Source organism: Kryptolebias marmoratus, linkage group LG20 (assembly GCF_001649575.2).
Source record: "Kryptolebias marmoratus isolate JLee-2015 linkage group LG20, ASM164957v2, whole genome shotgun sequence".
Taxonomy (NCBI): domain Eukaryota; kingdom Metazoa; phylum Chordata; class Actinopteri; order Cyprinodontiformes; family Rivulidae; genus Kryptolebias; species Kryptolebias marmoratus.
In genome coordinates this window covers 9,010,658-9,033,367 of record NC_051449.1, presented here as the reverse complement: position 1 = coordinate 9,033,367, position 22,710 = coordinate 9,010,658, and the positions used below count along the sequence as shown (strand labels likewise).

Below are 22,710 nucleotides of genomic sequence, written 5' to 3'. Positions count from 1 at the left end.
GTGCACCCTGGACAGGTCGCACGTCCATCTCAGTTTCTTTATACAGATATAGTTAAATATCAGTGGGGACACATGTTATGCTCATCTAACACTTGTTATGCATTTCACACGAGAGGGAAAATTTGAGTAATTGGCTGGACTTTTCTGCTGGCACAGAGTAAGTTTTTTTTTTTCTTTAATGAGATGTGTTGGCATGCAGATGCAAGGTGGCTTGCAGCAGGACCAGGAGATGAGTGACAGTTTTGGGGTAGACTGGTGACACGTCCTGGGTCTGATCCAAGTGAAGCACTCTCACAAAGCCACTGCCAAATGCACAACTAACATCCTTATATGGTTTTAATACTTTTCAGCCATAAATGACAAGCAGCACTGAAAAGCTTCACTCGACTTCTGTGTTTGACAATGTCATGTTGTCCCTGTAAGGTGAATTCTTTGTTTTGGCTTTTTGGGAAAGGGAAAAAAAGGAAAAGTTCAAATAAATGAAAAGTCACAGTTGTGAGCTCAAAGACTAACTTGCTTTTCTGGTTTCAAACACTTCAAAGGTGTTTTTTTTGTTTTTTATTTACGACTCCTAGGTGTTAATTGGGAGTTCCCACAGAGGGGCTTGTTAAGGGGACATGTAAAAACTGAATTAAGTGATGCAAAATAAAGATCACATCATGCAAACTTTTATAGAGTTTAGTGACAAGAAGGTCGTCACCCACCTCATAAATCACGAAGCCTTCCCCCCCCCCCTTTGCCGTCATATCAATTATAAAAAAAAAAGGGGTCAGACATTTCCTGCAGATTAACTCAGAAGATTTGTTATCGATCTACAACATTCATCCTAAATCTAAGTGCCACAGCTGGATCACCTCACTCCGTTGCCACTGTTTTCATCATCCACGCTGCACTTGAAACCGTTCCCAGATCAGAGCTGAGCGTCTTCAAAGAGGAGTAAAAGTTTAGTAGTGGAACAGTGCTGATGGGGCGTCTTGTTTTCACGAGGCCTTTATAAGCAGCAGGTACCAGGGCTGAGTGGTTAAAACAGCAGGAAACATCACTTCTCGGGCGCCATCAAAGACCACTTTTTGTTGACTCGTAGCTTTTACTGTACACAGCCTCAAACTTTTGCGAACGGATAAGTTTTTGTTTTTATTTAATCTGCGTTTATATGTTATTCTTCGAGTATAGAGAAAGTAGTTTTGGACAAGCCTGAAACGGTTTTCTTCTTGTGCGTCAAACGTCTCTATAATTAGAGCCATACCTGACTTTACCACCCAATAATGATCTGATGAAGGAGAAGGGCGATGGTGGGTGGAGGAAGAGAGGGAGGAGACGAGGCATCCTTTTGTTTTTTCCAGACATCCAGGCATCTTCAGCCCACCCTCCACCAGGCATCACCCTGGAGGCATCACAGCGAGCTCTGATGCAGGCAACAGGGAGTTAAAGTGAAGGAATGATTGCAACTTATCTGCTGCGTGTTATAAGGCTTTCTACATAATTGCTCAGCCTCTCCTGGTCTTAATAAATAACCAAACCGTGCTGTTTTTGTTTTGTTTAAGCGTAACTCAAGCTACTGCTCCACTAGACAATTTTGTTTCTTTTTTAAACCATCCAGGCATCTTTTGGACTTTTGGAGTAAAAATCCCCATTAATAGATCATATTTTTCAGTTTGAGCTTACATTTTGTTGCGTTACATGGCTTTTTATGTGTGTAACGGTTCTTAGAGAGAATATAGCCCCCATTTTGTAAAAAAATAATCCTTCTGTTTGGTGCAAGATTTCCAAATAAACAACCTGTTTTGTCAAGAAAGCTTTTCCACCCCAGAATGTAACATTTTTTGGTAAATCAACTTAATTCCTCTGAATACATTTAGTGTTGTGCTCATTTTGTGGAGTCATATGCAGCAGCTGTTATGAGTCACTGTGTTGATAATACATATTTGCTATAATCCTGAAATTCGTTTAAAAGCATGCTTTGACATGCAGTAAATGACATGTTTAGTATTTTGGTCATATTTACTAGAAATGGACTCAATTTCAGAGGCCAGCAGGACCATCTGTGCATAAAAACGCAGTCCTGATGTTAGAATGCAGCATTCTCCTTTATTAAAGAAAACAAGCAAGTGTGAAAACAACACGCCGTCTAAACAAGCCTGCGTGTGACGTCGGCTTCAAATTTACCATCAGAGAAGCTCGGCCCTTTGGGGAAACCGAGACGTAGCACTTCAGACAGAAGAGACGCAACCTGCAAGATGAGAAAAGTAATGGGTTTCTGAGGATTAATAGACACGCTAAACACAATATCTGGAAGCTGAAAATGTGCAGAACATGGAGACCACAACAAGGAAGCAATTCATCACTTTTTGAACAGCAATGATAGTATTTTATGCAAAAGAATTTGATGAATTTGTATGAAAACTACAAAAAATAGCTCATGACACCAGTCAATAATGTCTACTTTTGGACAAATAATATGTATCAAACAGGACTTTTTACTTTATTGTGTCAATTATTATTTGTAGACAGGATAGTTATAAGATACTGGAGACATTTAAAAAAACACTGTCTCTTTAAAATGATTTATATAGACTCTAAGACATTCAGTAATATAACTGCTAATATTTTCCAGAATGCCATAATGTTGATTTATTAATTGGACTGAAAATTTAGAATTCAGCTTCTTACATTTGCCAAGTTAACTCAAGTCTTTTGAATTAAACAAGCTTCCAAATTACTGAGCATTTACATGCATATTCCTGATGTGTTTTTTGCCTGCACAAATAGCAAAAAATGAGAGAAAACCTGAGCTGCCATTAAAAATGAGCTTATTTTTAACTTTAGAGAAATAACATTATTTTTGGAGTGTAAAATGTTGTGGGTTAGTAACTTTGAAGTTTTGAGAAAAAGTGAATGACCTTTTGCTGGATCTTTTTTTTCCCCCCAGGTCTCGCTTAAGTTCTTTTAACCACATGTGTCACATCAATAACAATCCCGGTGTTTTGCAGGGCATTGTGGGAAATTTGTCCAGTGGGAAGTCTGCCTTGGTGCATCGATACTTGACAGGCACATATGTGCAGGAAGAGTCTCCTGAAGGTAAGAGTTTTCTAAAGATCAGCAAGGAAATTACATACCTGACAAAAAAAAAGAAAAGAAAACACTGCGATCCTGACTACTACAGTTGGGTTTCTGTTGTTCTTGTGGCTCGAATGTCTGTAAATATGCAGGATCAGGCGTCAGTTTGAACAGATCCACTCATCTAAACTGAACAACAACAATTATGTACAGTTTTGTTTGGAGAGATGGCAGTCAAGGCTGAGTGGATGCTTTGGTTTATCAAAGTCTGATCTTCACATTCTGGAAGTGAAGAGTTGATACGATCATCAGCCTGGAAACGGGTACAAGTGTTTTAAAATTTTAATGAGACCAAAGCAAAAAAGAATAAGAGAAGCGTCATGTTTTAAGAAACATGGTACGTCATTTCTGCATTCAAAAGCCCTCCGTATGTACGAAACACAGTGGAGGTTATATCATGATAGGAACCTGTTTTGCTGGCGCTGATGTCCAAAACTGATAAACATTTACTGGGAACATTTAGTGGCAGCACTTACTGCACCAGGTCGTCACACCCAATTCCTAAAGCACCGTTTTCATTTCGAAGTGCGTAGCCAAGTATGATTTGTTTTGTTGTGTTTGCTTAAGTTAACTCTGATAATATCTGCCTTTTGTGAAAATCTGGTCATGTTTTAGGTCATACGTTAAACAGTTTTAATCCGCGTAGCGCCGTAGCGTCTTAACCTTGTTGCTGTTTGCGAAAACCGTGTGTTTGCCAGCTCCTCACAAGTGGACAGAAAGCTTGTTATTAGTTTTATCACAGTTTGTAATAACGATCTAAGCTGAAGTAGCAAATTAGCTCTCCTTTGTTTTCTACAAGACAAAAAGTAAATAGGTTTGTTCAGTGTTACTCTCTACAGAAGGATTAGGAGTGCCTTTGGACATTTACGTAAAAGTGGGTTTATGTGACATTTGGCTGATTAGTTTGTATTAAAATGTTCTGTTTGTTTAGATGTAGATTAGCTTCCTGATGTCTCGATTTAGCTTAGAAAATGTCCTTATTCGTCCTCACTAAAACCGCTCAGATACAAATAATCATGACATTTTCTGTATATGAGGTGCTCATTTCATATTGCTAAAACATAAATGTCAGCTGAGATTATTACACCTTTCTAAAGTTGTCAGTTACAGCTTTTGTTGCAGTCTTAATCTGAAAGCCGGATTTTGCGGCGTCTGTCTGCACCTGGGGCGAAATGTTAACCAGAATGTCCCCATTTGCCCGAGAAGGTTCGTCTTTCGAAAATCGAAAATGTTGGCAAACCCAGAGTTAAATGATGATCTTTGCGGGTTTTGCAGTGTTTCGTTTTAGTGTAATTACAGTGTGGATGAGACATGAGGTGCATAATTAGTTTCTGGCATTTCGCTGCACCAAGGGAGAGGGGAGGAAAAAAAAAAACATCCTTATGGCTTAATTAGTCCTTGAGAAATCAATGGTTGGAAATGCGAGAAAAAACAGAGCGAGGTTTGTAGCTGTACTGAAGGAAAAAAAAAAATGTCGGTTCTTGTCTGTGTGTTCTTTCGCCTTGCTGCAGGTTGCTGTGATACAACATACCCTCCTTGTGTGTAGCAGCTTCTCAGGGCTCTCTTTGTTTCATATGTGCCTTTACCGCTGGCTTTCCTCCAGTTCGAGTATTTAACTAGAAGATGCGTCGCCCAGCAGCGCAGGAAGGTTCAGCTGTAGCTTCGCTCTTCACTGTTTTGTTCCTGGGCTTTTGCTATGATATCTGGAAAAAAAAAGGTACTGGGGTGTGTTGCTATGGCAACACCGGATAGAGCGCCGTTGGATTGTGGCTGTGTGTCAAGGTCTGAGCCTCCGTGTAACGCGGAGTATGCTTACTGCGTGTTAACCATGCTTACCAACTCTCTGCTTCTGTGTGTGCAGGAGGGTTAGTCGCCGGTTTTTTAGGTAATGCTGAAGTCAAACACAAACTCGTTTAACTCTGAATTAGTTTCCATCTTGCCAGAAAGAGCATAGCAACAATCTGAACTGAATCTGAATCTGAACAATCACAGAACTGGCTTTCTCCTTGGATGCATTTGTCTTCTTTTAGCTCTAAATAAAGACAACAACATTCGGGATGATTATGTAACTGAGATGTTTACTTCCAATCCCTTCCCTGTTTTTAACAAAGCCATATGATTCTGTCACATCACTGGTTTCTGAAAGTCTTCCTCATAATCTCCTCTGGCGTATGTACATACATGCTGCCAGTGTCCAAACAAGCATGGCACTGTGATAAATCCTTGGCTCTCTGATCCCACTTTGTAATGAGATTCCCATCTTTTAACCAAGAATCAAACGCGCATATGCGTCACTTTTCATTTCTTTGTCTGCGAAGCTCCAGAACTCTTGACTTCAGTGAACTAAGCAAAGAGAGAAAAAGCCAGCTGGTATTTCATCAATCTTTTACTCTGTGTTACACAACCAGCATCCAAACAGGGCTTGAGAGCTGTTGCGAGAAGGTGCAGCCGTCTAAAGTGAGCTTTAAAGAGTGGAAATGTGGTTCAAGCAGTTATCTGTTGCTTGCTGACACAGGAAATACTGTCCTCCTTTATAAAAAAAAAATTGCCCCCAGCTACTGTGTGGCCCTTCCCCTCTGTGATGTGAGATCTTTAGTTCTCAATATGTCGGTTTAGCAGCAAGAGCTTCAATACTGTGCTTCAATCTTTTTGAAATTCCAAGACTACTGTCATGGATACTCCGCATCATTTTTTTTGGGACATATTTCATAACGAACAGAAGAGCTCTTTCAAAGTTTTGCATTATTCACTTCTGTCAAATTGCTTTCAGCGTATTTTTGTATTCATAAAGCCACTATTTCCCCCCCCATGTGAGGACATCTCTAGCCTTGCAACTAGCTCATTTGAATCTTTTTAATCTCTACAGGATCGAAAAAGCATTCAAATGAAATGCGGAATCTTATTTACTTCGTGGTTCTCCCATTGGTCTCTTCCTTATCTGCAGCCGGCTTTGCTGGCAGCAAGTATAATGCATTTATATCGGGGGAGAAATGAAAAGGGGAGACAAACTCGAGGCTGAACAGGAGGCAAATGTTAGTTCCTCTCCACGATAACTGTGGACCTTTTCTGTCCAATGGAGTATTCTTTGTTAAAATGGTCTTACCTGTTTCATTATAGAGTAATAAGTTGTACTGTTTTCAGATTTATTGGAGCTCTTTCAGTGAAGTTTTTGAGACTGAGTAAGCAACCTGATAATGTTTGTAAGAGAAAGTTTGGCCTTCTCATGACTTGTAGCGGTGCAGTAATAGTGGCAACGAGCTGGCTCCTTCAGCAGCTGCACATTAGACATGCTTAATGGCAATTTCTCCCCCACATAATTGGCTCCAGAGGGACCCGGTTTCCCGTCGGCATATGATCCATGCAACACCACATTCAGGAGGTCTAAATTGAGAAACTGTTCCTAAACTTAAGCATCTTGCCAGACTTTTATGAGCCATGTCAAGCTGTGTTCTGATATTGAATTTTGGCTTATTTATCTTTTTTTTCTTTTGGTTACTGAGTGTACATACATCTGCAATCTTTTCTTTTTTGGAACCCTGTTGTAGTTAGTTATTACATCCCAATAGTCAATTTCCAATTTCATCTTACCTACAATATTTCCATCTTTAGGTGGGCGCTTTAAGAAAGAAATTGTGGTGGATGGACAGAGCTACCTGCTCCTCATCAGAGATGAAGGAGGCCCTCCAGAATTGCAGGTAGGAGTTCAGATTCTTCAAAACGCCTCTTTGCTCTGAAGCCGCGGCACTTATCGAACAGAAAACTGTCTGCAAACTGTCATGCAGACACAAACTGTTTGAGACAGATCATGAATTCCCAGCAGGACTGCCTGCAGACGTGTGACAGCACTCCGGGGTTGTTCTACAAAAAGAAGCTCCAAGTCACCACAGGCGGAATCATCTTGTGGCCAAATGGACAAAATTGAATCAACCTATGAGTACCTGTGATATTAAAAAAAGAAAATTTCCTCCAAGTTAATCTACTTCACTTTTTCACACACGAATTCAGCAAACTTCATGAAAACTTTCGTCTTGAGTTTTCACACCACTTTTGTTACAGCCGCCAAGGACGTTTTGTTCTTAGCAGGGTTGGTTTGTTTATTAGCAAGATTACTTAAAATTAACTACTAAATTTGGATATTTTTAGGAAATGTTGGGGTTGCCACAAAACAAAAGTGATTTAAATGTATCATGATCCAGATTCTACAACTCTTTAATGGTTCTGTGGCCTTTGTGGAGGTTTGCGTCTCCAGGTGCTTCTGGTTCACATACATAATTCATAATGTGATTTTATGCTTGAAATACTAAGCAGCCATCAGTTTGTACTGAGAAAGATTTAAATCTGGCAACTGAGATAACCCATAAAAAAACCTGACGTTATAGATCAGTTTAGAATTAAGACCATTTTCATATACTTTTGTAGAAAGTGATAGGAAGCAGCAGAAAAAAATATTTTCGTCTCGATTTAGACGAAAATCTAAGTTCCACATTGGCTTTACTTTTCAGATTTGGAGGCTGCACCCATCTTACTTTTCATTCCCAAATCTATAAAACCTACACTGTTTTATCCAACTTTGACTTTTGGAAGTCAAGGCGCAGTCATATTAATGTTTATTTGTGCATTATTGCACAATATCAAGCTTTCACTCACAAGCTGCACGACGTAAAAATGCAAGAATGGCACAGAACTTGTACTGGCGCTGTCCAGAGTAAGTCATGGAGCAAAAATACAGTATTATTTGGCGAGGTTCTTCATGGACAAATGATTTTAGATGACATTTTGATCCACCGTACTAATTTCCACAGTTCCTCAAAGTGAGGAGGTTCACTTGGAGAGCAGAATAATGAAACTGTTGGAGCAGGACAGAGTACAAGAGCAAGACTGACAGAAAAACCAGTGAAAAGATGGGGATGCTTTGAGAAGAAGTGGGGGTGCTAGGAGGGTTTAGATAGCTGGGAAGAAGGAGCTTGAAAAGGGAAGGCGAAGGAGAAAACGCAGGCAGATTGATGAGGAGGGATTTGTGACAGAGCGGTACCTGCGAGAATCCAAGAGAAAGGTTTACAAGACAGGAAGGGGAGAAGATGTAGGTTAGGAGATGGTGCAACAGATGAAAGGACAGGAGGCAGAGTGATCCTAATAAACATACAAAGATTTGCAGCGGGAGTGACGAGGATGGACAGGTTTAGGGACAGAGTTTATGGGAGGAGCCGCTCAGGTTGCTGAATGCATGTGTGAAGAACCGAAAATCATCAGAAGGAAACAGAAAAGTGCTGAAGGTGGTTATAAAAAATGCCTGCTGATTCAAAAAGGAAGCAAAAGAAATTGATCAGCATTTTGAAAAAGATTTACGTGTAATTCTTGGACTCCGTCGACGCTGAAGGCTGAAGTAGCAGAGCCCCACCCCGGAGGAAACGTGCAGAACGGCTGGTTTCATTCACAAGCTCCCATGTTTTCCGGTATATTTACCTTCCAGCTCTTTTTCGCAGCTACTGATGCCTTTCCAGGACAAAACTCTGATTTACACTCGCATTACGCACGCCGAGATCAGGGAATAGATATGAGTTTGGCTCAGTTGTCAGCTGCCTGTATAATTAGTGGTATAATTAAAGTCCTTCATTATGTTCCCACTCGGAGTTGTGGCTCGAAGGCTTGATTTGCCATTAACTCTGTGGCTGATAGGAAACTGTGAATGCTAAAGAAAAAAGAACACAATGCTGAGAAATGATTTGTCGTTTGATTGTGATTGTTACTACTTCTGCGCATTAGGCTTAATGTTCTTCCCAGAATAGATATTGATTATTTTCATTTGAGGGAAAGTTTCTTCACTGTTCGACCATAATCGTAAAGATTCTCCACATATATGATGAAAAACAATGGTATGTTTACAACAAGAGTAAAGAAAATTGATATAGCTTTAGTTGTGATGGCAAATTAGTTTGTGTCATTTCCTCTTGGTACTCTGTCTGAAAACAAGTCAGTCAGTGGAGTTTGGTTGTTGCAATACTGCCCCCTTCTGTTTGTAATTAAGAAGCACACTAATAGTCTGTATCATCATAATTTATCTGTATATTATATAAAAGCTTTGTTGTTGTTTGTAATTGTGTCTGCAGTTTTTTGACTAATAAAGGTCATTTTGCAGCTTTCAGTATTTTTAATGCCTGTCTAAGCTTTCATCACCGCAGAAACACTCTTGTAAAAACCACAAAAGCCGCAAGCGGCTCTTATGCAAATAGTTGATATATGATAATATTCTTGAAGCAAGAATAGCGTGGCTTGTATTTCACACTGTCTCTGTCCTAACCTCAGTTTGCTGCCTGGGTGGATGCTGTGGTCTTCGTCTTTAGCCTGGAGGACGAGATCAGCTTTCAGACAGTCTACAATTACTTCTTGCGCCTATCCAGCTACAGAAACACAGCTGAGGTGCCCATGGTCCTCGTTGGAACACAAGGTGCCTGCCCTACATCTGATATGCATATGTTTTATGTTACCTCCTCTATAATGGAGCTATTAATCCCTCCACTCAGAAGGCATTCGGTGTTTCTGCTCTGTCTGACACCTTAATTTGATTGATGCTTTTCTCTCGCCTTGTTCTGTTAGATGCAATCAGCGCCGCCAACCCCCGAGTGATCGATGACGCACGGGCCAGAAAGTTATCAAACGACCTGAAGCGCTGCACATACTATGAGACCTGCTCCACCTATGGCCTGAACGTGGAGAGAGTCTTCCAGGACGGTGAGGGGGAGCTTTTTCAGCGAGTGCAGATGGGTTTGGCAGGAAGTATGAGGTTTTAGGTGGTTTTAGGGAAAATAACATTACCTGGAGCCGAAGAAATTCAAAATCCCATTTTGCAATTAGTCAAACCCAATTAAACATATTTACTCATCCAAGACTAGTCTGAATAATATCTGAGGTTTTTAAATAGTCTGCACATGAATCCTTTAATTCTCAAGAATTAAAGGAGTCAGAATTACATTTGAACAAACCAAATTTCAGAGTAGAAGTGTCTAGTTTGGCAAATTATTTAGTAAAGCTTTAAGGTTCTTGATAGTTTTTGTTAAAAGACACAGAAGCTGCAGGTTTAAACACTGCAGATTTCATGTTAATGATGGGGGCACCTCTTGGACGCACCTCAGATATTTTTTTAACATCCTCCCATTTCAGCCAAAGTGACAACAAGAACTAATATTCAGCTGTTATGTCTTTTATGATAATTTAGCTGATAAACAATGTATGTCAGCCAAAACATTTACATGTCAGACTTACCTTGAGAAGATGTAATTCCGTAAAACTAAACCAACAGAACAATTTTTAGCAACAATAAAACGTGTGTGTGTGTGGGTGGGGTTGCGTCTTTTAGCCTTAATTACCATGTTAATCTTTGTTTTTTTCTTCACCACACTCTGCTTGTTACATACTATCTTATAAATTCAGCTAATACAACTGTCAACGCTGCAGTTATTATGTATGAAAGCAAAATAATGAATCCAAATGTGACGGACAAATCAGTTCTGACTGTATTAACAAAAAGTGAAATGCTTTATCTCTAGACTAAATAAAATCTTTCCAAAGTAGCTAGGAACGCTTACATTTTTAGGGAATTCATCATTGACATGAAAAAACTTTGGTGCTGCAGCTTTGGCACATTATCCCCCCAAAGCTGCAGCTCCTTTTGAAAGTCTGTCATCCGTTCAGAAAACATCTGAATGTGTGCTGCAGCGTTCACTGTGCATTTCAGTGACTGCCGATGCATTTGCACATTTCACAGCCTCGCTGTCTTCCCTTCCTGCCTTAATTGCTTCCTGAAGCCCAATTTGAAATAATTAAAAGAGTGCTGGATGTCTGAAGGAGTCACTGCGTAGAACTGTTGCCTTCTCTCTGTATTTGCCATGCTACAGCAGGCAGTCGGGCGTTGTGGTCCCAGCTGTCGATGCGGCTTCAGATCATCCCTCTCCTTCCCTCAATGCTAATTCACGTCACGCAGCCGTGAACAACACCTCCTCCCCGCTCCACCCAGACAAGTGTGCTGTGAATTAAATAGGGGGTCTCGCATGCTGCAAAGCAAATTGAGCCGTTCGCATGGTTACAATAGTCTCATTTGGCCAAAAGCAGACTGTAGGGCTCAGGGAAGCACAGGAAATAACTGCAGGTTGGTTTTGTTGTTGTAGCTTTTGCTTCAAATACTTATCTTTTTTGTAGAGATGCACACAAGGAGTACAATATTTATTCTCTGTCTGGAAAATAAATGGCCTGATGTGTTCCTGAAGTCGTTTTTGTTAATTAACCACATTGACATGACTTGAAGGAGAACATCTGACATCATGACTTACATCAACATCAGCAACATTTTTTCAAGTTTCAAAGACCTCTCAAAGATCTGTTAGAGCTTGGTTATGTATTTAGGATGACTCTCAGCTACTACCACACAACATTTTGGCTCAATATCTGTAAAACTGACTGAGTGACATCCATTTTTGTGTTTGCTAATATTAGCTGTGGCAACTATCCTGAATAAGGTTGACTTTAAAATGTTAATCAGCTGCAGATGTGCTCCCAATGACTACTTTCTGTGAGTTTCATTAAAATCTGTGCAGTGGTTCATTAGATACTCCGCCAACAGACAGACTGCTGTACACACACAAGCAATTACATTATCACCTTTCTTTGACTTGTGACAAAATTCTGAGACTGCCGATGACACAAACATGCACTTTCACTATAAAGCTTGATATGTAATGTATGCATCTTACTTGGATCATTGTAAAGCGTACATTTTTGTGCATGTAGGCATGACCCATGCCGCCGTGAGCATTTGATACGTTTTCTCTGACACACTAGTTGAAATTACACAGAAATGTTTGTCAGAGGTGGAGCTTCTGTGCTGCTGAGTTGAGATTTTTTTTTGAGTAATTAAAAAACAAGTGATTGTAATAAGGGCAACACAGAAAAAAAGGAAGAGAAGCAAGTTAGCAGGTTGCTAACATCCACTAAAAACAGTGTACAGAAAGACATATTGACTCGATATCTGGCTTTTACAGTTCCACTGCATAAATCAGCCATCAACAGTCTGTTGCTGTGTTTTTCCCCCAGTTGCCCAGAAGGTTGTGGCCATGAGGAAAAAGCAGCAGCTCTCTATTGGTCCCTGTAAATCCCTCCCTAACTCTCCCAGCCACTCATCAGTGCCAGCTGCATCCATCCCTTCTGTTCACATTAACCAGGTAAGATCCTCACACTGTGTCATTATACTTATCACATGCAATTATGTTGGGGGGAGAAAAAAAAGCCATTTTATGTAATCGCTCTGATGATGATTGCTCACTTTTTAGGCGTGGGAAATTATGCACACATCACTGTATCCTGAACTGACCTTCTCTTATTCCTTTTTTTTTTTTCTTTTTAAATTCCTCCTCTCCTCCCTCCTCTCTTCCGATTCTGTCGGTTCCTCTTAATCTCTCTCACTCCCCAGGCAGCCAATGGTGGGGGTGCGTTCAGCGACTACTCCTCCTCTGTTCCCTCCACCCCCAGCATAAGTCAGCGGGAGATGCGCATCGAGACCATCGCTGCCTCCAACACGCCCACGCCCATCCGCAAGCAGTCGAAGCGCCGCTCCAACATTTTCACAGTAAGTATGCGACAGCTGATGCAAAGCAACACCCACTCACACTACTAGGAGGAGGAAATGTTGCCAGGCTCACTTTTTTACCACCAGAGGGAGACAGGTAGCTCAAAAAACAAAAAAAAACACATCAACGCCACCTCTCCTGCCTCTGAGTCAGGCAAAGACAGAATCTTGTTCGCAATGCACCACAAGCTAAGGAGAAAAAGACTTACAGATATTGTATTAGATCCCCAAAATGCTCCAAAAATAATCAGCCTTGAAGCAAATATCAAAGATAAGCACTGTGGAATTATCTTCATGTCATTTATACTTTTCTAATTGGATGTAGTTTCTCATCTCACCCATTACAAACTAGGCCCTCTGCGCTCTCTAAGTCTTTGACCTCCCATCCCCCACCCCTCTTATTTTTGCTAGATCCTTTCTTTTCAGTGACTTCCTTGTTGTGGAGAGATGGCAGCAGCAAATCACAGCTTCTCCTGCCCCACCACGCAGAGCTAAAAATCCCAGCCAACTTGTGGCCTGTTTACACACTGCTAATAAGGCACATCTGCATCCTCCAGCCACCCATCTTCAGACAGGAAAGCGCTAATGTCCACTGATCCTCCTGCTGAATCCAGATAGATCCCCAGTCCCCTATTTTCATTTTGGCTCACATTTGGTTTCGATCGCCAAGATTAGCTGCAACACTAGCGTCCCAACCCCTGTCTGCCTGCTCTTTATCCCCGTGTCCTGCCATATTTGCCCTCTGTTCTGACCAGTAGCATATGTGTGCACTAACCACTCTAATTTTCCTAAGCTTGTCTTTTACTTGTAGCCTCTGCTTTCTTCTTCTGCCTGTCCTCTTTCTTCTCTTCTCCTTTCACCTATCTGTTTTTGCTAGCTTTCCTCTTTGAGGCTGAGCCTTTTCCAATCTTGCGTAGTCAGATCTGAGCCTCGACAAGCTCAAAAAAAATGGTCCGTAGAAGACAGAAATCCTCAAATCAGGCCAGATTGTCCCGAAGCAAGTGTAGCTCTTTGTAAAAATTGTCAGCTCATGATCAAAGTTTAATGGTGACTAAATCAGAGCAAAGACAAACTTGTTGTGATTTCTGACCTATGCACATTGGTGAAGCGAAAGTGAACGTCCATGATAAGATCCAACCTCATCATTTCTCTCACACCCTTTTTTGCGATGGACAAACAGATAAGTGCATTAAAAAGAGACTTCTTAGAAATCTTCACTTCGCAAAGCATTTGTAAAGATTTCAGTTCTTCTCAAATGCAGCAGAAAAAAGGTTGTTTTGCAACACATCTGTGAGAACAAAATTGGTCTCTAAAAGAAAATCATAAATTTGTCAAATTCACAGATTCTTAACACGCTCCTTAAGTTCAGCACTAATTTTTTTCTTCTCCAAAGCTTTTGAGCTTTATGAGACAGATCTAGCTATGTGAGATACACCTTCTCCTAACTCCCCCCAGTACATCCACACTTTGAAACTTCCCCTCTCCTCCACCCTGTTTCCTCCCCCTCATCTCTGGCCTCTCCTTTCTCTTTGTAGCTAACTCTGTCTCTAAGCTTCCTATCTGTTCTCCCCTTCTTCTGTTTTTCCTACTGCCTTGTTCCTTTTACCCCAGCTGCTGTGGGAGCCGCAGGTTTTGTGGCCTCCCAGCAGTATAGGCTGGTGCTAGCTCCCCTTGTTGTCTCCCTTCCCCCCCTGCTAGGTAGTGACTAACCATGTCCACCAGAGAAATGAGCCTCTCCCCGTCCGCGTCATGGAGATGCCGAAGCACGCCACCTACCCGGTGTGGGTGCCGGAGTGGCAAGCCGAGCGGGAGTTTCAGCTCATGACCTTCTGAGAAGCGGCGAGCCGAGGGTGGGAAGAGGGGAGGGTAAAGGGAAGAGAGGAGGAGGAGGAGGAGGAGGAGGAGGAGGAGGAGGAGAAGGAGGACGGGAAGTTAACTGGGCGATGTCGACGTTTCTTCAGTGACACTTGAAGAGTGTGATGGGCTCAGGAGACGAAGACTTGCAGCACAAAAACCTTCTTGCCATTTCACAGAACAACAAAAAGAGAAAATGTTTCATCAACACGACAGTGTCGAGGATGCCACCTCTCTAGCCATGTCCATCCCAAAAAGAAAAAAAAAAGAGATATCTATATTACAAGTTCTTTAACTGTCCTGCAAGTTGGTGAGAGATTGTTGACTTTATGTTGATTCTGGAAAAAGTAATAAAGACTGAAAATATGCCTTAATGTCACTGGTAGATAAGTCCAGTCCAGTTATAAATCAGAGATAAAAGTGTATCACATGGCACTGGCATTGGGACTCTTCAAATGAAAACACATATGTTCCAATGAACATTTTATTAAGTTAACAATAATTGAGACTGCAAGACATTAGTTTTAGACCCAGATGTTTGGTCCAACTTAAATCACATCCAGAAAAGCCCCCTCTTTTGATTTAAAAAAAAAAGTTTTTGGTTGTTTAAAGTAAGTAATTAATACCTAAACTTTTACATCAAAAGATCTACTCACTTTGTCTTTTCACCGCCGTCACAGTTCAGTTTTATCAATCACAATCATTTCAAGCCAGTTTTGACCATACTTGCTCTTGGCCACTAGGTGTCAGTGCAGCACGTATTATTATTCTTTCCTAGTGCTTCCATGGTCAAAAACTAAAGTTTTTCTAACCTGTCTGTGGTCTTGTGTCTTCTTCAGACCGTGTCCGTCCTTTTTTGTGTTGAAAAGCACACTGTTAAAAATTTAGATCAATAATATGCCATTTTTTATACTTAAATCCATTCTGCTTCATCCACTTTTTTTAATTCAACCCATTTATTAATGTCTGCCATTAGGCGTTTTCTCCATTTCATCTTTTAGTCTCTTATTTTGTTGCTGGATCTCCACATATGAGATAAAACATAAACAAAACAACAACAACAACAACAACAAAATAACCATTTGACACTGTTTTTTAATATTTGCAGATTTGTGCTTCTGTTTCCAACATTTCTTCAACAAAAAGGGCTTTCCAACTCCTTCCGAATTAGAAGAGCATGATGGTTAAAAAAATAAAGAGTCCCCCTGCTTTGCCAGACCTGATAGAAAGGAGATTATTGGTTGAGGACTTACAGCCCTTTGCTGCTTTACCCTAAGTGCTTTATCAACATTTAGGGTAATGCGCATGGAAACGATAGGACTTTTGCGTCTAACGCAGCCTAAAGTCGAGTCCATCGGAGTGCACTTAAAGTAGACTGTCAAATCTCATCTAGAGAGACAGACTGTAGGGACTCTTTTGGAAATGCCCCCCATCCCACCTTTTTGCCTGCCCCGCCTTGTGCGCTCATTCTGACATGCCATACAAAAACACACTGTACAGTCAAGTCACTCTTGGAACTGTTATCCAGCCACCCAAAGGACACAACTGTTCCTTACATGACATCACACTGCCTTTTTTCCATAAATGAGGACTCAAGGACTAGAGGTGCCAAGTTGTTCCTTTATTTTTCTCTCTTTGTTTGGTTGGATTTTATTTCGTATTATTCACATTCTCCAGGGCGTATTGACGTATTGCATTGAATGGAAAATGTGGTGTAAATGTATGATCAAGCAGGTATTTCAGATTAGAGTAACTTTTGGGGAAATTTTATGAAGGCCTTCATAAAAACTTAGCGCAGACTGTCAGGATTTTTGGGGGATATTTCAAAGAGATATTGCACTGAAAGTTGCCGTCAAATGAAACGGGGTTGCACCGACTTGTATGAATGTAGTTAAATGTTATATTGTTTATTCATTTATTTATTTAGTTTTATGTTTTTAATTTATTTAATTTATTAGTTTTTATTTTCTCATTTTTGGTTTGGTACAGAGATTATGAACTCTTGCATAATCGCTTTTTTACCATTAAAGGGATTGACGAAAAAAAAAAAATAGACTGCTGTATATCTTGTATTGTATTTTATTTACAATGCTACTCTATAAAAGGTACATACAAATATATGAAATAATGCCTTTATTGTCCATCCTATATTTTGTGGGAACTGCAATGTTTGGCTCAATCTGTTGAATATTTTGAAGTGAATTTGTGACTTGCTTTGTATGGTGTCTGTATAGAGGCTAAACAAGTCATCATAAAAAAAAATAAAATGTTGGAAAAAAAATCTTAACGTCAGAGTCGGTTTACTTGAACTCAAAATCTACCTCCTCTTCATTGGTGACTGAACATTCCTCATGTTTTGAGTGAGACCATGCACACTCATGTTTGTCCCTACCTGTACCTCATCTCTTTATTTGTGTTGGGGTGGGAAGGTTACGATTAAATTACTATTTTTTTTAAATGTTTAACAATCTTTTTCTAACGTTTTTCCCCATCCACAGGTTCTACCAGACTTTTTCCTTTTAATTATTTTTACTTCTCTGACTCTGACATTGTTTTATTTCCACAATGATTCATGTCCCACAAGGTTTTGCAGGTGAAACGTTGGAGGAAGCTGCTTGTACTTAATCTTTATTCATGATAACCCCTGTTCCTTTCTCTCCTTTATAAGAATTATACTTATTATGCTGAAAAAGCCATGATTGATTAATGTGACAGTGTGAAAGGCACAGCTGATGCTTCTCTGGGTAGCGCAGCAGTTGGCCTGCAGGTCCACTAAGGGCCCACTCTGGGTGTCAGAGGAAAGGATCCCCCGAAGGGTTTCAGGGCTGAGTCATGACTCAATGTTTGGTCGTCCTTTGGTCTCCTCTGTGTTGAGATGTGTCTGGTGTGGTCTTGTTTTGGTCTCTTGTTTTATTTTTTTCCTTTTAACTTGCACGTTGGTGTTACTGCTGAATGTTCTGCTGGTTTGCTTGTTTGTTCATTTGGAGCTTTTTTATTTTTTTGTTTCTTTTGCAACGCTGAGTTTTACCACAAGTATCACAGATGCTCAGAAACACAAACTCCTCTCACCTTCCTGACCCCCAGTCAATCTGTCTCACCCACACGCGCGCCCTCCCCCCCAACATACAAAACTACACCCACCCCACAGCTCCCACACTGCCCCGTCTCCCGTGTGTCCTCTCGGTTTCTGACTGACTCTCTTGTTCTCTTGCAGTCACGGAAAGGCAGTGAGCAGGCAAAGAGCGTTGACAGTAAAACAGACAGCATAGGCAGTGGAAGGGCCATACCTATCAAACAGGTGAGCAACTTTACTGATCTTTTTTGCCTTCATTTCCCTTAATTCCCTTGGTAAGTATGACTTATTTGTCTCAGATGAAAGTTTTTTTTTTGTTTATTTATTTATTTTGTTTGTGATGTAAAGATTCAATTACAGCAGCTTAACCATAAAGTCATGTCATGGAACAGCCACTAGATGGCGACAAAACATAATAAATCCCTGGATGGTGGCACAAGCAACAATATTAAAATAATGTCATGTTTGTAAATCAAACACCTGTGAAAAAGAATTTATCATTAGAGCTGAAGGCACAATTTGTTTATTTTTAATTCTTCTTAAAGATTTAGTGATATAATGCCTTAATTTTCATCCCATGTTATTTTTGGAGACCTGTTTTTCTGTAATAAAGCACATTTTTCTCAAATGTCCATTAGCAAATACAAAGTTACTTTTTCTTGGTGTTTTACAGGACTTTCATCAATTTGTTAATTAAAGGGATAAAAGTAGTCTAAAATGACATAATTTTTAAAAATTCATTTAAGTCGTTTTACCATTTATTTGCATTTTTTTTCATATTAAGTTGGTTTAATTGAAACAAAAGCAATATGTTTAATGGATATTTCAGCTGATTGCTTACAAATGTTTGTAGGTTGTAATCTGGCATAAAAGATCATTCATGCATGCTCACATAATCAGTTTGGAAATTTTACCAAGACATCCAAATAGACTTTTCACTAAAATTTTGTTTTGAAACGTGTACATCATGTTACATAAAATGATTCTCACTTTCCACAACTTCTATTTATAATCCATCAAAAAACAATTGTTTAAAATTTTTTTAATTATTTCATTTTAATAATTGGTTCCCTGTGAAGTTTATTTAGTATTTCCCTAGTTATGTTACTTTTACCATCTTTAAAACAATAAATAGGAACAGTTGTAGAGTAGTGAAGATTAAGCGCCAAAGTAAGAATCATTTGTAAATGTATCCTGAGGAGAAGTAACGAACAGATTGATTAGTAATCACTCCTGATTATATGAGGGCTTTTTAAAATGGGTCAGTATCCTTGTATTATCCTCTTTACCTGCTGATGATACGGGATAATGTCCGTCTTTTCTGCCAGACCTCCTCATTCCCTTTGGAAGAAAATTGCCAGGGCTTCGGTCCAGCAGAAATAATAGCAGGGTGATGCTTTCAATCCGCCGTGCTCAATCAGAAACATCCCTTTGTATTTATTACAATACAGTATCTATCAGATGACGTGTGTGTGGGTGATGGTACCAAAAACAAAAAATAAAATAAATAAAAAGAAATGCCCGATTTCTTTTGCAGTGAAGTGATACTTTAAAATATGAATCTGTTTGTTCATTTGCTCCCTAAAAACAGCAGATGAATGTCTCACAAAGCGACATGGACTCGTAAAACTTCATGATGGCTACTCTGAAAACATCGTTCATGTTAGACATTAGCGAAGCTTTTGTTTTTGAGATTGAAATATTTCCCTGCACAATCTGGCCACATTGCAGGTGTGGATTATGCAGAGATTAAACGGATTTGCAACGTGCATATTATTTACTGTAAACATTCCCCTTCTTACCCAATGTATTATATGAGGCCTTATATAAAGTCCAGATCCAGTTGTCTTAAGTGCCGTTGCAACTTTTGTCAGTCTACCCCCCATCCCCACCACCCCTTTCTTTATCTGCAATGAGATTATTTGGTGTGTGAAGGCTGTAGTTAGGTTGCAGATGTTGCAGATGTGAGCTGCAGCTGATCTCGATATAACAATCAGGAAAATCACATCGCCAAATTACGCATTGCATACACCCGCTAATATGATCACTTCTCAGGAGCAGCATTTCTGCCCATCAAAGACCCCCCCCCCAATCCAACCCCCTCTGTGTCACAAAGGACCAACCTATCAGTCAGCCATAGTGGCAGGCTGCAGCTTTCCTCCTGGTTGTTCAACAAAAGAAGAGAATGACACTCTGTCCTCTGCGCAGATATGACAATAGTGTGGACACAGACGATCAACCTGTTTCCTTATGTTCCACAGGTTTTAACACACTCGTCTCATGTCTGTGTGTCAGTTCTGAGTAGAAACACGGAAATAATCACGCGGAGCCTTTTGAAGTCAAAAACACCAATCCAACGCAGCGAGCGGCAGAGCCACTGTTACAAATTATTTCTGTTTAATGAAACAAGTAGATTTTCACATAATTCTCCTACCTCCTTATTGATCTACATCACAGCTCTGATAAATAATACAAAGTTTCACACTGATTGCAAGTATAGATTCGTGTATGCTTCAGTAAAAGCACAAGATGAGCAACATATTTGCTTGTAAAACATGCATTATGAAGTTGCCGGAGGGCGTTTCTCTGGATCATTTACTTTGTATGATTGGAGAGCTATTTAAAAAGTGTTTACAGTTCTTTTATTGATTAAATTGAGAAGAGTCTCAGCAGTCAGCAACTCTTTTTTTTTTTTCTAAAAAATTATCTCGAGAATTTATAGAACCAAAAAGGTTCATGCTTTTATATACGATGAATCACAGATTGATTGAATTTAATTACACTATTTTTTTAAAGAACTGATTAAAATTTATTTGACCACTCTGTAAACAATTAAGACTAGAATTCATTGAAAGAATGTAATCACCTGCCACGTTGAATGTCAAAGTTTTAAACTAATATCTTGTGGGATGGGGATGACTCTCAGCTACCAACCTGCTAAACTGTAGCTCAATATGTTTAAAATTGATGGTTAGAACCATTTTTGTTTTCGCTAAGACTCATTAGCCATGTTGGCCATCTTGAATTGGGTTGATTCCAAAGTCATCATGTATATATTATTCATTGATTACTTTCTGAGTTTCTTTAATGTCTGTCCTCTGGTTCATGAAATATTTTACTAACAGACAGACACACAGGCACAGCCTATTTCATAAATGCCTGCTATTCATGGCAGCAGTCTGGTGATAAAAATAACAAAGTTTTATGACTTTTAAATTGTTCTATAGTAGCAAGTTGAATAATTTCACTGATAAATTCAACACAGTATGACAAAATTTCGACAGATGTGTTTTACTCTGTGGTCTTTTTGTGTCCATTTTTGGCCAACTTTTCAGTTCTTTACTTGTCCTTTCTGTGACAAAAAAAAGCATTGTGAATTTCACAGATTGATTTGAATTACTACTTTAGTGGTTGTCCTTCTATCATAGTCCGTTACGCACATTTTGAAGTCTCGCCTCTTTAATGATTAATAGAAAAAAACTGTCCCAACTCCAGTTTTTGTTTTTTTTAAATAATTTGCGTAGATGTGGGAGAGGTGGAAAGCTTATGAAGATAAGTTTTAATATCTAATATAACATTTACTCAGGCATGAACTTAACATTAGATAGCATGTTCTATACTAGCTGACAAAATTTTTTATTACATGATAAACTTAGGAATAATAATACTTAAGTTATTTCTCTTTTTTTCCTCTTCTGTATAGTAGTAGGTTGTTTGCTTTGTTTTGTGTCCAGGTAGAAGCCTGTATTTTGCTACTCCAACCACCCCTTAAGAGTACTATATGAAGCATCCTGTATTTGCACCAAACTTGTTATTAGAAATTTCCCTAATTTGCTGTTTTGTCAAAACTTTATCACCTATAATTTGCCTGACATACAGATTGAAACATAAATTGCGAGAATCTCCAAACTAGCATTTATAATGACAGGATTTGAAACCTGGACTCTTTGATCCTGCCCTGAAATCAACAGTCAGGATTGGCCTCCCCTTTAGATGAATCAGCATTTGGATTAGGATGATTGTCGGCAAACAGCTTGGTGCCCAGGTCACGAAGGGTCACCTCTTCCTGATGTGTTAATCAGGATTAAAGGCTGCAGAATGATCCCGACTAGCAAAAAGACACCACACCCACCTCCTCCCCTTTTTTAACACACACACACACACACAACTCAGGACCTGGCTGTAAAAGCACAAACATTGCCCCGGCTTAATCCCCTAATTAAGCGGGCCCCTCCTTGCTGTTTAACCCCGGAGAGCCTCTGGCCCTTGCACTCAGCGGCGTTTGGTCACCTCCAGCAGAGGAACTGCATTGTTTACCAGTGGATTTACTCTACAGATAAGGAAACCGTCTAAGACCCTAAAAGGCCCCCAAAAGATAAAGTAGAATAGAAAAAGAACTGAGGGGACTTTGAAGAGGGGAGATCACATTTTAATCCCAGGATTGAGGGGTCTTCTAGAGGTCGGCGTGTAATGTGTATGAATGCAGGGAGGAGGTCTGGCAAATTGGATTGTCCCATCTTTATGAATGGCTATCAAATTATACCAGAATAGGCAAAAATTAGGAAATTAATTGCAGCTACTTATTTTTTTCATATTAAATAATTGTCATTTCACATGTTTGTTTGACTTACGTTGTGCCATGAATAAAAATTTCCACATAAGCTCCATAACAAACCTATAGCAGCAATAATAACTACACAGTTTCATGGTATTTAACATCTAAAACGGTTATTGTCATCAACCATGCTGCTTTCGGAGAAGCATATGCTCACCGTGGTGTTTTGTCTCTTACAGGGAATCCTTCTGAAGCGAAGTGGCAAATCCCTCAACAAGGAGTGGAAAAAGAAATATGTCACCCTGTGTGATAATGGCGTCCTCACTTACCACCCCAGTTTACATGTGAGTATCAACTCCTCCCCTACTTTTTCTCCCTTTTCCTTTTTTTTTTCTCCTCTGAGCTTCAGAGTTTTGTTACTTTGCGGTTTTGATGCGAAGGTGTGGGTTTTAATGTGAGCAAACCTTTTTAGTACATTTCCTGTGATTTTATTCC

At 39.7% G+C, this 22,710-nt stretch overlaps 1 protein-coding gene across 1 annotated transcript in view; it reads left to right on the top strand.

Moving 5' to 3' along the window:
• agap3 (ArfGAP with GTPase domain, ankyrin repeat and PH domain 3) overlaps positions 1–22,710 on the top strand; it is a 116,649-nt gene that overhangs the window by 52,498 nt on the left and 41,441 nt on the right. The window contains 8 exon segments of the mRNA XM_017425983.3: positions 2,991–3,078; positions 6,727–6,812; positions 9,421–9,562; positions 9,712–9,846; positions 12,202–12,329; positions 12,578–12,733; positions 17,802–17,885; positions 22,455–22,559. Coding sequence (XP_017281472.1) covers positions 2,991–3,078; positions 6,727–6,812; positions 9,421–9,562; positions 9,712–9,846; positions 12,202–12,329; positions 12,578–12,733; positions 17,802–17,885; positions 22,455–22,559 — 924 coding nt within the window.